Source organism: Rhinolophus sinicus, linkage group LG06 (assembly GCF_036562045.2).
Source record: "Rhinolophus sinicus isolate RSC01 linkage group LG06, ASM3656204v1, whole genome shotgun sequence".
In the NCBI taxonomy this organism is placed as follows: Eukaryota; Metazoa; Chordata; class Mammalia; order Chiroptera; family Rhinolophidae; genus Rhinolophus; species Rhinolophus sinicus.
The window spans coordinates 134343768-134359894 of NC_133756.1; the positions used below are offsets into that span (position 1 = coordinate 134343768).

At 40.1% G+C, this 16127-nt stretch overlaps 1 protein-coding gene across 2 annotated transcripts in view; it reads left to right on the top strand.

Annotated features, from left to right (window-relative positions):
- NELL1 (neural EGFL like 1) overlaps positions 1 to 16127 on the top strand; it is a 757006-nt gene that overhangs the window by 5047 nt on the left and 735832 nt on the right. For both annotated transcript variants that reach the window (XM_019742633.2, XM_019742632.2), the window contains exon 2: positions 3691 to 3819. In XM_019742633.2, coding sequence (XP_019598192.2) covers positions 3691 to 3819 — 129 coding nt within the window. The remainder of the gene's footprint in view (positions 1 to 3690; positions 3820 to 16127) is intronic.

The following is a 16127-nucleotide window of genomic DNA, read 5'->3' on the forward strand; positions in this document are numbered from 1 at the left end:
GGAAAGCCCCTTCATTTGTGGGTTGTAGGGGAGGGAGTGAGTACAGATTTAATATATAGATTTCACAAAGCAAATCCAGAGTGAGAGCCCTTCCAGGATAGTTGGGCAAGTAGAGGGGTTAGGAGGAAAAGGGCCATCTGTACCTTTTGTATGATCCCAGCAAAGTTGAGGACCAGGGAGCTGGAATGGCCTGGAGAGCTGGTCTTATTATGAAAGACAGATGCGGCAAACCCCAGGTGGGTACCAGATATGTGCTAGGAGTTTCATGTAGTTATCACTGAAACCTCATGAGGTTCAGAGGCAGGTTTTATCACACCCATTTTCTGGATGAGGGAACTGAGGCTCAGAGAATTGAAGTGAATTTTCCAAGGGCACAGTTAGGGGAACAAGATAGGAATGAAACTGGCTTAGGTTAGTGTTCTTTCTAGATTGAGGATACTATATTCTCAATTGGGGTGGGGATCCAAGAGCCCCACTGGGGAGTTCTGTCAGATCTATAGAATCTGTTTGGGTGCCTTTTAGGCTTGTCCAGTTGCAGGGCTCCTAGTCTGGGAGATACAGCCATCTTAAGGATGACCATCATAGTGGGTCTTTAGTCCCTGCGTTGGTCAACTACTGCCACAATAATATTGCATAGCAAGTTACCCGAAACTCAGCGGCGAAAACAACATTTATTTTGGTATATGTGTTTATAGCTTGGTTTGGTGTTGGCTTATCTAGGCCAGGTGTGGCTGGGCGTGGTTCCAAACTCAGGTAGGCTGTCTGCTCCACCTGTCTCAGTCTCTTTGGACCAGTGGATGAGCAGGCACATGTTCTTCTCTTCATGATGCAGAGAGATAAGAGGACATTCCGGTCCTTGCTTGTATAACATCGCTGACATCCCAAGGACCCCCAGCAAGTTACATGGCCAGGCTCAAAGCCAAGGGATGGGGCGCTTTACTCCCATGCTAGTGGGAGGAACTGCAAACCACACAGCAAAGTGTGCGGACATTTGAAGCCAATAATTCAGTCAACCACAGGCCTTTCAGAAAGTTTTCTTAGCCCGAATGCCACCCTGTCCTCGCGTGGTGTCCCCACATATGTATATATCTATAAGGTCGTTGAACCCACAGCAATGATTGTGCATCCACTCATCAGTTAATTAACTGGGTCCTAAGGTACTGGGGCTACAGAGACGCTTCCTTCCTCTTGTGTCCAGCTGAGGGCCCATTCCCCAATCACTCTCCCAATTTCTGTCTAGAGAAAGACCAGGGTGGAGGTCCCCTGAGATCACTCTTCATTTTATTTCTGCCATATAGGTGTAGAACACCACACACCCAACTGAAATGTGAGTTCCATTCCTAACTTTTCAAGGTGGTCACAGAACTCTTGGGATCTGAGCTGACTTGGAGGAAAACATCACGTGTCAACAAGAGGCTCATGTACTCTGACGTGGGCGGACAGACACCCATTTAGCTTGGTGCTTCTTTGCACAAAGTCAGTCTTTGTGAATGGAGTCTGTGCAAGGGACGAGCAGCATCAGGCACATAGGAGGGACACTTAAGTGAGATCATAATGTAAATCAGAGCACATCCCACTCCTGCCCTCAATCACCCACCTTAGACCCTCCAATAATATCCTGTGACAATTAGCACCATACCAATCTTGGGGCTGTGGCTCACCAGGCAGGGCCTACTCTGTGGCCTCGTTTTCTACCACTGTCCCCCTAGCCCGCTCTGCTCTAGCCACACTAGCCTTTTCTCTGTTCCTTGAACATGCCAAGTTTGTTCCTGGTGTTGCGCTCGCTGTTCTCTAAACCTGGAAAGCTTCCCAGGTTTCGGCTCAGAAGAACATTCCTTGACCATCCTTTCTAAAGCGCCCCCTGCAAATTGCTTTCTGTGTCATGTCTCTGTTTTATTTTCTGTGTAGCATTTCTTGCCATATCTCAAGTTATCTTATTTGCGTCTTTTTTCCCTCTCCTCACTCCGTGCCCCAGCAATGCATGCTCAGTGAGGCCCTCTCCAGTACTTAGCAATGTGTGTTATATATAGTATGCACTCGGGTAATACCTGTTGAAAAGGTATGGAATGAGTGAATGAATGGATGCAGAATGAATGGATGGAGGTGTTGTCTTTGGGGAAACTGGTCTCATAATTCCAGCATTTGCAAGGAGAAAACTTAAACCTTCAGTGCAGAGGCCAAGGGGAAGCCTCACACAAACTGAGAAGGCAGTTACGTGCATGGGGCCTTTCATTGAACCCTTGGTCTGCCTTGGCAATGACAGGCTTCAGCTCCGAAGAGCCAAACCTTCTGTTGACAGAAGCCGAGGTTGCTGCAGCAGTCCCTGTTCCCTCACAGGGAGAGTAAGGAGAGTGCAGATTTCCTTCCTAAATCTGTGGGGTCAGGGGTGAGGGTGGGAGGACAGATGAAATTGTGACAGCTCATGATGTCCTGGTGAACATTCACTCAGCCTCTCTGGGACAAATTGGGAGCAAGCTCTCCAAATCTTGCCTCAGCGACTGCATTACCATTAGACAAAAGTTGACATCTGTTGCTGATTAAAACATTCCCAACTGTGCAAGCAGAATTGCACGATTGAAATGCTAAGTGTAGCTAGACACAGCCTTTATGAATGGCTTAAACACAGTCCTTTAATACGAGCTCTTATTAATGTATATAATTGGAAGTCACTTTGCAGTCATGAGTGTATCATTTTGAAGAACCGCCCCTCCCCATCCCCCACCCTCGCCTGAGGGAGAGACAGCCCTTAGCGATTTGCCTTTCTCAGATGAGGCGACAGGGGACTAAAAGCCATGTTTTCTGCATTAAGGTTTCCCAGCACGAGTAGTCAGAGAGTCTAACTTCCTATTCTGGAGTCCCCTTGTATGGATATATGCATCTATCATTCCAGGGATTCTCTCTCTTTTTTTTCTTTCTAACTTCATTTTTATTTAATCGTGGCATGAGCGCTTAACATGAGATCTGCCCTGTCCCTCTGCCATCCTTCTCCAATAGGGATCCCTCTCTGTGGCTTTCCTCTGTATCACAGGGGCCTGGTTACTAGGGAGTGCTCTGTGGAGGTGTTTAGCGGTGATGGTGGTGTCAGATTTCGCTAACAGCAGTCTCTGAAGCAGGTAGTTTAGGGCCACAATCCTGCATCCCCAGTCCCCAGATCTGAAAAAGATTGGGAACCCACATTTTCTTTATAAACTCACCCGACAACAAAACTTGCTCTGAGCTGAACTCATTTGGTGGCAAAACTTGACCTGAACTGATATAAAGCTATTTATTTAGCCAATTAGAGGAAAACACCATTCTTTTGGCTCCAGAAATATGTTATTTAAATATGCGGTACTGATTCAGACTTGGCTGAGGGTGTTACATAAAATGTACTGCACGGGCCATATTATCTTTCTAATATGTGATACATTCTGAACGGAAATATGTGGATTAGGCCCTGAGGGTTCTGGGTAAGGGATTATCAGTCTGTAATGAATGAGGAGCGGGGGTGGGAAAAGGGACAAAGAAACTATCATATCAGTGGGGTAATGGAGCAGAGTCGCCTTCCTTTTCTGCCCAGCGAGAGAGTGTCTCCAGACAGTCATCCCTGGCTTCCTTGTTCCCTGCCCGTCCTGGCCTCTTTAATTTCTGTGCTGTGTTGCTGCTCGCTGTCTGTATTTTAAGCCAAGACACTGCTTTGTTCCTTTACAGTGCTGGGCTCTGGGATGGACCCTGACCTTCAGGTGGATATTATCACCGAGCTTGACCTTGTGAACACTACCCTTGGCGTCACGCAGGTGTCTGGACTGCATAATGCCAGCAAAGCATTTTTATTTCAAGGTAAAGGTTCTTCTTCCTTTGCATGGGGCGGAGCTTGGGGAGGAGGTCTGTCTGGGGAGTGTTCATCTGGGGTGTATTTGTTGGAAGATCATCTCTGCTATTTCTCTTGTGTTGTTGGCATAAGGAATGTTCAGAAAAGCCAAGGGTGTTCAGGTATTTTGGGAGGGGGGTGTTCTGACAGGGCAAGGGGGCCATTAGAGGACATGGTGGTGAAATACTTGGTTTGAACTATTTCTCTGGGGGTTTTGGTGGGGAGCGAAAGTGGAATGAAATGGCAAACTTCTTGAAGGCCATTGGCCAGCCATATTATTTTTACAGGATATTTCTTTAACTATTATCTTTCTCTTTACCTATGCCTACACCTATTCCTATATCTATAGCTCTCATCTAATGGGTACACCATGTTTTGTGGCTGTATTCTCTTAGGGGTGCAGGTTAGTTGGCTCTGCCCACTAGGCTTGAGTACACTTCATTAAATCATTCAACAGCCATTCATAAAGGCACTGTAATATGCTTCTTAAAACACGGGCTCCAGAGCCCAACTGCCTGGGACCAAGTCCCTACCCTGCCACTCACTGGCATTGAGAGTTTGGGCAATTGCTTGGCCTGACTCTGCCTATGTCCTCATCTTAAGTAACTGGACCTATCTCATGGGGCTATTGCAAGGATTAGAGGAGCTGGTCCAGTGAAGTGACAAAAACAGTGCCTGGTACATGAGAACCCCTCAGTAAGTACTGGCTATTACTACGGAACTGCTCCTGTGCAGCAGGCAACCTGCTAATAGTAGAGTTACCAATAAGAGTAAATAAGATAGGTATGGCCCCTGCTCGAAAATGTAGCGAGGTAAAGTCACTACATAAGGAATTTTGAGTTAATTGCTATACTTACATCGAAGGGCATGTAGGCTGTCAAATAAGAGTAGTATAGGGAGATCTGATTTAATTGGGGTGGGGGGATGGTGGTAGTCGGGAAAGGCTACCCTGCAAACGTGCTGAGTCAGCAGATAATTGAGAAAGGAACAGAAAGCTCAGTGTAGGAAGGGGTGGGGCTCACTCAGAGCATTCTGGGCAGAGGAAATAGTTGTATGAAGGTCTTAAGGCAGAAACCAACAGAAAGATGAGTAGCATGGCCGAAGGGTGGTGTGTGGCTGGAGAGGTAGACGGGCTACGTTACACTGGACCCTGTAGTCAGAAGTGATGTGTAGCTAATATCTATGGGTTTGTGTGTGTGGGTGATTTATGGCCAGTGTCCATTCTGATAGGCGGGAGGTGATGTATTTGTTGTTAACTGTTGTAAATATTACCTCTGCTTGTCAGCCACGTTAGTGGTTTTGTATTTTAGTCTCAGAGCAGTGTGGGACTTGGGGAGTGACCTGATCAGCTATGTCGTCAGGTAGCCTGGATATTCTGCTATGAAAACTCCTGGCAGGGTTCTTTTGCTCAGCCTTTTATGAAGATAACAAAAGGATTGTTTTAGACGGACTGAAACAATATTATTGGATGAGATTTACATCTTTATTGTGCAGATAACTTAATCCTTGTTAATGATATACACTCGGAAATCTACAGATATTATATAATGATCCATAACAAGACTACAGATATGATAATCTCCACTTCATCTTACTAAGCAATTGGTGACATACTGAAGCTGGATATGGTTAAGAGAACGCAGACTGGATTACTTTTCTCCTTGTATTGTTGTGCAAGATCCGCTCAGTTACTGTTGAGAGGCCATGCCATTCCTGCCCTGGGCAATGCTGCTGATTCTTTGTCACCAGAGTTGCTGTGGAAGCCTGGCTTGTCTGTAAGCTTCATGAGGGCAGACGTCATGCTTATCTTGATACCTCTAGGTATCGAGGGCCAAGTATTGTGCATGGCACGTAGTAGGTGATAAATAAACATTTTGAGTTGAATTAAACTTTCCTGTGCCCAATGTGCTCTATGAAAGGACTTTTTGCCTGCTTCCTTCACTATTCATTCACTTATTTATTCCGTACATATGGGCGTCCTGGGCTAGAACTGCTCTCTCATTTGTGTGTTCTCTGCATTGGCAACTGCCTCCGGGATTACCTACCAGGCTCCAACAACAGGGAGGGATTTTCAGTTTCTTTTGTGGCAAGAATAAGTTCATTATGGGAGTGTGAGGAGGGCTTTCCCTTATAATTACCATTGTGATTGATTGCACTGTGCCTACTTGGATAATCCAGGATAATCCCTCCAGTTTGCGATCTGTACTTTAATCACATTGGCAAAGTCCCTTTTGCCATGTAAGGGTCGCAGGTTGTGGCAATGAGGACATGGCCATCTGCGGGGAGCCATTGTTCTGCTAACCACAAAGGCTGCCCACTGGTCTTCAAAGATTCATGTCTGTCTCACGTGCAATATACATTCACCTCATCCCAGCATCTCCAAAAGTCTCAACCCATTATAGCGGCAAGGAGAAACCAGGCTGCATCTTCAACACTTTGTTTGGAAATCTCCTCAGCTCCATGTCCAAGTTCATCTTTTACACATTTTGCTTCACAAATGGCTACAGGACACAATTTAACTAAGCTTTCTGCCACTATGTAACAAGGATTCATGTGCCTTCAGGTTTCTTATAATACGTTCCTCATTTCCTTTTTAGCCTTCACCAGCAGAGTTTTTAACATCCATATTTCTAACAGCCTGTCCACAATCATTTAAGTGTTCTCTTCAGATAATACAGGGTTTTGTTTTGTTTTGTTTTGTTTTACCATGCACTTTACTTCATTCTGAGTCCTCACTTATCCATATTTCTAACAGTGTATTCAAGGCAATGTAGGCTTTTTATATCATGGTCTTCAAAAAAATTTTCAGCCTCTGCTTATTATACCACAAAGTCACTTACACAATTTCAGTTACTTGTTACAGCAGCACCCCACTTCCAGGCACCACAATCTCTATTAGTTTCCTATTGTTGTTATAACAAAGTATCACAAATTTAGTGGCTTCATGAAAAAAAAAAATATTATCTTACAGTTATGGAGGTCAGAAGTCCAAAATGGGCTTTCGGGGGATAAAATCAAGGTTCCCTGAGCTGTGTCCGTCCTGGAACCTTTAAAGGATGATCAGTTTATTGCCTTTTCCAGCTTGCACAGGCCGCCGCGCTCCTTGGCTCCTGGCGATGGCTCTCCGACCTCTGTGTCAGTTGTCACATATCTTTCTCTCTCTTGCTTCTGTGGTCAGATTCTCTTCTCTGATACTGACTTTTCTGCCGCCTTCTCTTCCCTTATAAGGACCCTTGTAATTATATTGGGCCCACACAGATAATCCAGAACAATCTCCTTATCTCAGGATCCATAACTTAATTATATTTGCAAAGTAATTTTTTTTGCTGTGTAAGGTAACATATTTACAACTTCCTGGGGTTAAGATGTGGAAATTTTTTTTGGGGGGGTGGGAGTAGGGGTACATAAGTATGTTTACCAGAGGATGGCTATCCACTGTTTGGCAGAAATATGAGAGCAGTATGATGTTTCCAGTGTATTCCAAGTAAATCCTTTGTAGTACAGCACTGTCCAATAGAAATACAATGTGAACTGTACCTGTGATTTTAATTTTTGTAGTAACCATGTTAAATAAGTAAAAAGAAACAGGTGAAATTAATTCTAATTATAATTTGTATTTAACCCAATATATTAAAAATATTATCATTTCAACATATGGCCACATAAATTATTAATATGTGTTTTACCATGTTTTAGAATATCTTCACCATCTACTTTATATTTTATACTTACAATACAGCTTAATTTGGAAGCAACATTTCCATCTGAAATAATTGATCTGCATTTAGATTTCATAAAATTTAAAGTTGAAAAAGTAGACTTGCCAAGTTATTACATATACGCTTAATTAAGTATCAGATTTTAAAAATTACACAGCTTTATTGAGGTATAACTGACTTATAGTAAACTATGAATATTCAAAGTGTACAATTTGATAATTTTAACGTACGAATGCTCCATGAAACCATCACCACAATCAAGATGATGAATGGACTTATCACACCCCAAAGCTTCCTATTTTTCCCTTTGGTAATTTCTCCCTCCTGTACTTCTTAGTCCTTATCCGCAGGCAACTATTGATCTGCTTTCTGTCACTATAGAATAGTTTGCATTTTCTAGAGTATTATATAAATAGAATTTTGGGGCCTGGATACGTTTACTGATCATAGTTATTTTGAGATTTATACATGTTGTAACATATAAAGTGCTTTTCTTGTAGGTAGTATATAGTTGGATCTTACCTTTCCCCTTTCTTTACCCAATAAGAATATCTCTGTATTTTCATCAATATATTTTGACCATTTACATTTAATGTGATTATTGACATGGTTATATTTAAATATATCTTTTTGCTATTTGTTTTCCACCTGTTTCATCTATGCTCCATTTTTTTTTTTCTGCTTTCTGGCTCCTTTTGGATTCATTGATTTTTGTGTGTGTGTGTGATTCCATTTCATCTCCTTTGTTGATTTATTAGCTATAACTTTTTGTTTCATATTTCAGTGGTTGCTTTAGGGCTTATAGTATACATCTTTAAATTATCACTATGTATCTTCAAGTGATAGTAAACAACTATAATATACAACTTATGCATATTATAAGAACATTTCAATAGTTTACTTCTCTCCTCCTGAGCATTGTTCTATTGTCATACATTTTATTTTTACTTATATTATAAATTCCATACTATGTTGTTATTTTAATTTAATAAGTCTGTGACCTTTTGCACGGATATAGATAATGAGAAAATCAATCACATATTTACCCATGTAGTTACCATTTCCTGTGTTCTTCAGTCCCTTACCGTTTCCTATGTTCTTCAGTCCCTTATGTGGATTCATATTTTCATCTGGTGTCATTTCCATCCTGCTTGAAAGAGTTTCTTTAACATTTCTTAGAATGAAAACCTGCTTGTGATGAGTTCTGTCAGATTTTGTGTGTCTAAAAGTCTTTATTTTGTTTTCATTGTTATAAGACATTTTTGCTTGGTGTAGAATACTGAGTTGACAGTTACTTTTTCTTTCAGTACTTTAAAGATGTTGATCCACTGTCTTCTCACTTACATTGTTTCTGAAGAGAATTTGTTGTCATCCTATCTTTGTTCCTCTGTATGTAATGTGATTCTCTCCCACTCTGCTTTAAGTCTTTCTCCTTATCACTGACTTTGAGTGATTTGATTATGATGTACCTTGGTGTGGTTTTCTTCATGTTTCTTGTGTGTGGGATCTATTGAACTTTATCAAATTTGAAAAAAAATTGGCCATTATGTCTTCAAATATTTTTTCTTTCCCCACTTTTCTTCTTTAGGAACTCTAATTATATCTATTTTAGGCTGCTTAAAGTTGTTCCACAGCTCAGTGATACTCTGTTAGTTTCAAAAATTCCCTTTTCTCTCTGTGTCATTTTTGATAGTTTCTGTTGCTATGTCTTCAAGGTCACTGAAATTTTCTTCTGTATTGTCTGCTGTTGGTATCACTCAGTGATTTTTTAATCTCATATATTGTAGTTTCATCTTTGTAAATTCAGTTTTGACTCTTTTAAAAATATCTTCATGCCTCTATCTAACTCTTTGAATAAATGGAATACAGTCACAATAATAGTTTTAGTGTCCTTGACAGCTAATTCCAATATTTGTATCAGTGCTGGGTCGATTCTGATTGATTAATTTTCTCCCCACAGTGCTTTTTTTGCATACCTGATAATTTTCGATTGAATGCCAGGCATCGTGACTTTTACCTTGTTTGATGCAGCATATTTTTGTATTCCTTATGCATATTCTTGAATTTTTGTCCTAGGACACAGTTAAATTACTGGGAAACAGTTTGATCTTTTTGGATCCTTCTTTGAAGATTTGTTAGATGGCCCAGAGCAGTGCTTGTGCTAATAGCTAGAGTAGAACTAATTATTTTCTGTTCTTCTGTGTAGTCTACCCAAATCCTCATGAACCACGAGGTTTTCTTGTTTATGTGGTGGGAATAGATACTATTCTCAGTCCTGTATGTGTGCTGTGTACTGTTACCTTTTGGGTGATGGTTCTTTGTTTTTGGGTAATTTTCTCACATGCATGCACTACTCGGTACTCCACTGAGTACTGATCTTGACAGAGGTGCATATTTTTTCCAGTGCTACTGTTTCCTCTCATGTGTACTTTCCTGTGAAATCTAGTTGCCTTGGTCTCCCCACTCTCAGCTTCCTCACCTCAACTCAGGGAGACTGCTGGGCTTGGCCTGAATTTCTCCTCCCTATGCCACAGCCTGGGAACTCTCTCGAAGCCATGAGCTTGGGTAATTGTAGGTCTCATCTCGTTGGTTTTTTAATCTCTCAGGGATCACTGCCCTTCATGGACTGATATCCAGTGTCTTGAAAACTGCTGTTTCATTGAATATTCATTTTAAATTTAAATTCAAATTAACTAAAATTAAAAATTTATTTCCTCAGCCACACCAGACATATTTCAAGTGCTCAATTGACATATGTGGCTAGAGGTTACCGTATTGGACAGTACAGATCTACAGAGGCTCAAAGATTTTACTGTTTGACCACAGCTCAGTTAATATGGGCAGGCTACAAAATCATGTTAATACATGATAGCAACTAGCAAGCTACTTAAATTCTTACTTCATAGTACTTCCATTTACTCATCGATAAAATGGGGTAATAGTAGTACTTACCATATACAGTTGTACTGAGGATTAAACAAATTAATACATATAAAATGCTACTACCTAAGTTGATACATAGTGAAGTCTTGTTAAATGTGAGTCCATACATTTTTAAGCAACAGGGTATAACTTTGGCCTTCTTCTCCTATGTCTTGTCATTATTAATGTCAGACTTTAACCTGCAGAGATAGATTGAAATAATGGGAAAAATCAGAGGATTGGGGAGGGAGGCAGAAGATTAGGGCTGATTGCCTTACATGTATTAATTTATTTAATCCTCTGTACAACCACATAAGGTAAGTACTATGATTACCCCATTTTATCAATGGTACATGAAAATATCTTGAGGGGGAGTACTTAGGGTTGCCAGTGCATATGTCTCAGTGTCTTTAAGCATCAGTTTCCTCATCTGAAAATGGGAAGAATACACAGACTGATTATAAGAATTGAATGCCGTACATGAGAAAGCACTTTGAAAAGTATAAAGCGTAAAAAAACAAATTCATTATTCTTTTCCCCGTTTATTTTTATTCTCATATTTAATCAACCTAAGTCCAACTCTGGGCTGATATATATTAAGAGAGTGAAAATTTTCATTTCAATGCTAGCCTTTTAATAATATTGATCAATTTAAGTAGAAAGCTCACTTAACTGAAAACACTCCTATAATCTCAACTCCAAAGCCTGATAAGATTTATTTTGGGGCTAGCCAGCTTTTTAAGGTTGCCTTTGTCATTGCTGTTTTTGTGTAGTGCAGAGAATTGAATAAGTAAGATTTTTATTTTCTTCTTGTCTGAAACAAATTATATTTTTTTAGGGATTGGGGATAGGAGCACAGAGAATGAATGGCTATGTGTAAGACTAGTATCAATCTTTTTTAAGCTAAAAGACATCTTAAATACCAGAATTAGAGTTTAAAAATCATTTTGGATTACCTGTGCTTTGCCTTGAATGGGACTCAGAGAAGATCTGAGGGTTTGGAACTGTACTTCTCTCTGACTGACAGTGTCTTAGTGTTAAGTAGTTGGGAGGATGTGCCTGTCCATTGGTGTTTCATTTATAAAAGTGAATTAGAACATGCATGAGTGAAAATTCTTTAATGGGTTGATTTTTTTTTTTTTTTTCATTCTGCCAGGAAAGTGCTACCTTTCAGGAGTTCTATTTTAGGAGTTTCTAAAGAAAAAAAGAAAGATAGTATCTTTCAAGTAACTTGTTTTATGTGACAAGATAGAACAAAGGCTAATGTGGGCTATTTCCGGGAGATTGAGACTTTTATCACCTATTTGCATTCTTGGCTTTTATGCTACATGTTGTGGAAGACACAGGTGAATAAGGCAGAGATCTTGACCTCAATGGAGTTGCAGTCTAGAAGGGCAGACAGCACGCCCTCAGACACTAATGCAGAGGAGAAGAGTGGCTTGCAGTGTGGTATGAGCAAAGTCCAGAGTATGTTGGAGAGAGAAATTTCTTCTCACTGGATGACCTGGGGAAAGCTCCTTGAGGGAGGAGGCACCTGAACCAGACCTTGAAAGATGCACAGGAATGAACTATGTGGTTTCTGTTTCATAGGAGCAGTGCCCCTGTGTAGCCATTTTCACAGAACGGTGCTTGAAGCTTGAGCTATAGCTTTTAATGCTTAGAAAATTTAAGTAAGATGGAGTTACCCAAAGGGTTTGTTTAATGCTGATCTTCCAGACTTCCTGCCACCCACTATTGCCCAAGTCTGAATTGTTTTTTTCTGTTGATTGGATGTGCCTCGTTGCTAATTACCTCTGGGAACATTTATGAGTCAACCTCACTTTGAGTGGAGTGATTTAGTATGACTTTGCATTTAATCAATTAGTGGAGTGATTCAATTCCCATACCAGCATCTCCCAAATATAGGTATTTTTGCTCTTGCCAAAATAAACTCCAGCAAACTCTTGGAATGGAGTGGGTTTTCAAGTCCCTCTCTGGGGCAAATTAACCTCTGCACTGGCATATTCTGGAAAATCGTTAAATGGCTGTGCGACTAAGTGTATATCATAGAGCAAATAAACTCGGCATTTATTTCCCATTTCTGAACACTTCTAACACCTGCACTAAATCTATTTTTCTCAGTCATTCTCCTTTTCCCATCAGATGGTACATTAAGGAAAGCAGAGGTGGAGAGAGACAGTAGAGGATGTAAACGGGTAAGAATTCTCTTAGAAATTATTGGGTATATGAGGCAAATCCATACTAACAAATTGATCTTGGGCAAATTACTTTACCTCTTGGAATTTGTTTCCTCTTTGGATGTTGGGTAATAATGGTAATGTCTACAATACAAGATGTTTAAGGGTTAACTTAGATAAGATAAATTTATTGTAAGTGATAGAAAGGAATTTAAATTTAATATCATTATTAAGAGTATTTACTCAGAAAGCAGACATTTTTTCATTAAATAAATATCTAGTGGATACCTACTCTGTGCTAGGTACTCTCTCAAGCACAGGAATATGACAATGAGCAAATCAGACAAAATCTGGCTTAAGGAGAAACAGACAATAAGCAACTAACTAAGTATAAAGTAAGTTCAGATAACTTTCAACAATCCATGTATTTAAATTCAGGAAAATATTTCTGTTTTGTTTTCTCTCAAGGAATATATATTTGCAATTATCTTCTGTACTTAATTCCTAATGAGAATGAATAACTGTTGTCTGAACTGGATTTATTTATTTTTTTAAAAAAGGATGATCTCAACGCCTAAAATTTATTTGCCTTTTAACTGTTCCACTAACTCTCCGATGTATTATATGTACTACTATGTATTCATACCCATTAGACACATGAAGAAATTCGAGACCCAGAGAATTTCAGGAACTCACAGTATCTGTAGTGACAGACATAGGATTTGAACTCAGGAGTCTATACCTGCAGAGTTTGTCTTGGCCCCACTCCACCTCCTGGTTTTTTTCCCCTAATTCAGGAGAGTGGGGATGACTAAATAAATGCAATGTGATAAAGATGTGTCTTCTCTTAAAAGGAACCAAAGGGCATCTGCCAAAACATTTTTTTGGCAGGTATTTTAAATCAACCAGGACAGATGGTTGTCTTGTCAGTTGGTGAATTCCTTTTAATAGAATTTTATGATTCTTTCCCTTGGAGGCGCCTGCTGAATACCTACGGATGAACACCTGGTAATCTCTTCGGTTGCCTAAAGGAAACCTGCCAGCCAATCAGAATTATTACATGGGACTACACTTCAGTGTGTATCAATTTGAAATGCAGTCTCTGTGGCCATTTGATCGAGGTGTTCTTGAGAGAGCGTTGTAGGAGAATTAGATCTGCATTGACTGCAGTGCTTTTTGATGAATGCTGTGATTCTTAATTGGGATTTATTTTAACATATTGGGACCAAGTTCTTTTCTGTGGGAACACATCTCCAAAATTATAATGTAAATCAGTGGAAAAATATGATTTGATATGCAAATATTTTATTTAAATACAACTTTTCATGGATGCAGCCAATGCATGAAGTGGAGCCAAGATGTACAGATAAACTAGGCTGGCTCAGTACTCGTGCTTACCGTCTGGTAAACAATGAGGCACACAAACCGCCTGGCAGGCTGAGGTTGCAGAGGAGGCATGGGACCAGGTGCTTGGGGACCCAGATTCTAGCCTGGCTCTTTTACTATTTACTTCTGGGTATATTACTTCATTTCTCTGGGTCTTAGTTCTTCGAAGTCATAGAATTTTCTTAACTTGACAAGAAATTATTTTGCAAAACAAAAGAAAAATACGGACAAGCCCAAAGGATGATACAAATACCAATGCTATAGCTGTCCTCCAGAATCAACAATGTTAACATTTTGTCATATTTGCTTAGAGTGTTAAAAAAAAGTAGAATGCATATGTAAAGTGGATAAATGTGCAGCCTTTGGAGCCAGACTGCCTAGATTCCGATCCCAGCTCTTACTCTTACTAATTGTGTAACCCTGGGCAAATTCTTTAACTTCTCTTTGCCTCAGTTTTCCCCATGTGAGATATGGGGATAAAACGCATCTATCCCTTAGAATTGTTCATATCATAAATATTCAGTACATGTGAGCTGTTGCCTTGAATGGTTTAAAAAATTAAATGGCATCATACAGTATGGATCTTTTCTCACACTTACCATTATTCTTTTGAGGACGTAGAGATCTAGTTCATTAGTATGAACTGCTGCATAACCCCACCCTGTATCCATCCAATTGCCTATTGATGGAAACTTGGCTTGCTTCAGATTTCTGACAAACAGTACTTTAATGCACATCTTTATGCATGCCTCCTTGCCCATGGTTTTTAAATTCTTAAAATTCATACCTCACCATGCAGAGGATTCTATAAGGGGAATCCTTAATTGTCCAAGCCCAATCCTGGTTACCTGCAATGATTACCTACGTCATGCGGCAGCTCATATTATTTTTGGACCACTCTGTTAGAAACACAGTTCACCCTCGAACATTGTGGGGATTGGGATGCTGACCCCCCTACACAGTCAAAAATTCATGCATAACTTTATTATACTTAGCCTACTATTAGCCAGAAGCCTTACCAGTAATATAAACAGTCAAAATTAACACATATTTTGTTTGTTATATGTATTACGCACTGTATTCTTACCATAAAATAAGTTAGAGAAAAGAAAACGTTATTAAGAAAAGCATAAGGAAGAGAAAATACCTTTACAGTATTTATTGAAAAAAAATCTGCATATAAGTGAACCCGTGCAATTCAAACCCATGTTTTTCAAGGGTCAACTGTAATTTAAAGGAAGACAAATTTTGGTTTGATGCAGTGCTTTTCTATTGGTCCCACCTGAATCACTCCAGTCTCATTGGCCCTTTTGGTTCCTGGAATACCCCAAGATTTTTGCTGACTCACGCCATCATTTCTGCTTGTCTTTTGCCTGGAAGACCTTCTTGTCCCTGCACTTTCTATATCTGGCTCCTACTCTTCTATGTCACTTCCTCACGGAGGCCTTCTCGTACCATCTTACCTTTGAGGGTGCTTTGTTTTGGCATCAATCACCACTGCGTGGTGTTCAGTCCTTCAGAGTTCTTGTCATAAATTGAAACGACATATTTCTTTTTGTTTCCTTTATTTTAGCCTAGTAGGTCATAGGCTACTTCATGCCTTCACCTGTTTCTTTTCCATCCTAAATCAATACCCAGCACAATACTTGGCACTAATAGTTGGCAATCAAGAAAGATTTGTTCAGGTAGAGGCACTTGTAACCACAGAGTAAGTCTAAGTCCCCTTTCCATGAGACACCCTCTCAGATATTTTCAGACAGGTTTTTGGGTCTTCTGCCCATCCTTTCTTTCTCCAGGATAAACATTTCTGATCACTTCAGCAGTTCCTGATGGGACATCATTTTCAATACCTCCATTGTTTTCTTTCGTTTGAATACCTGGCCATTTGTCTGTGTCCCTAGCGATATTTGATGCCTGAACTTGGTGCTTCCAATCTGATCTGATCAGGAGACAGCAGAGCATGCCCTCCTTGTTTATGTTCATATATTTCTATTACTGCAGCCCTGTCACAGAATTAACTCATAATAAGCTTATTGTGGACCAAGACCCTGCAGAGATTTGTTTGTTTGTTGT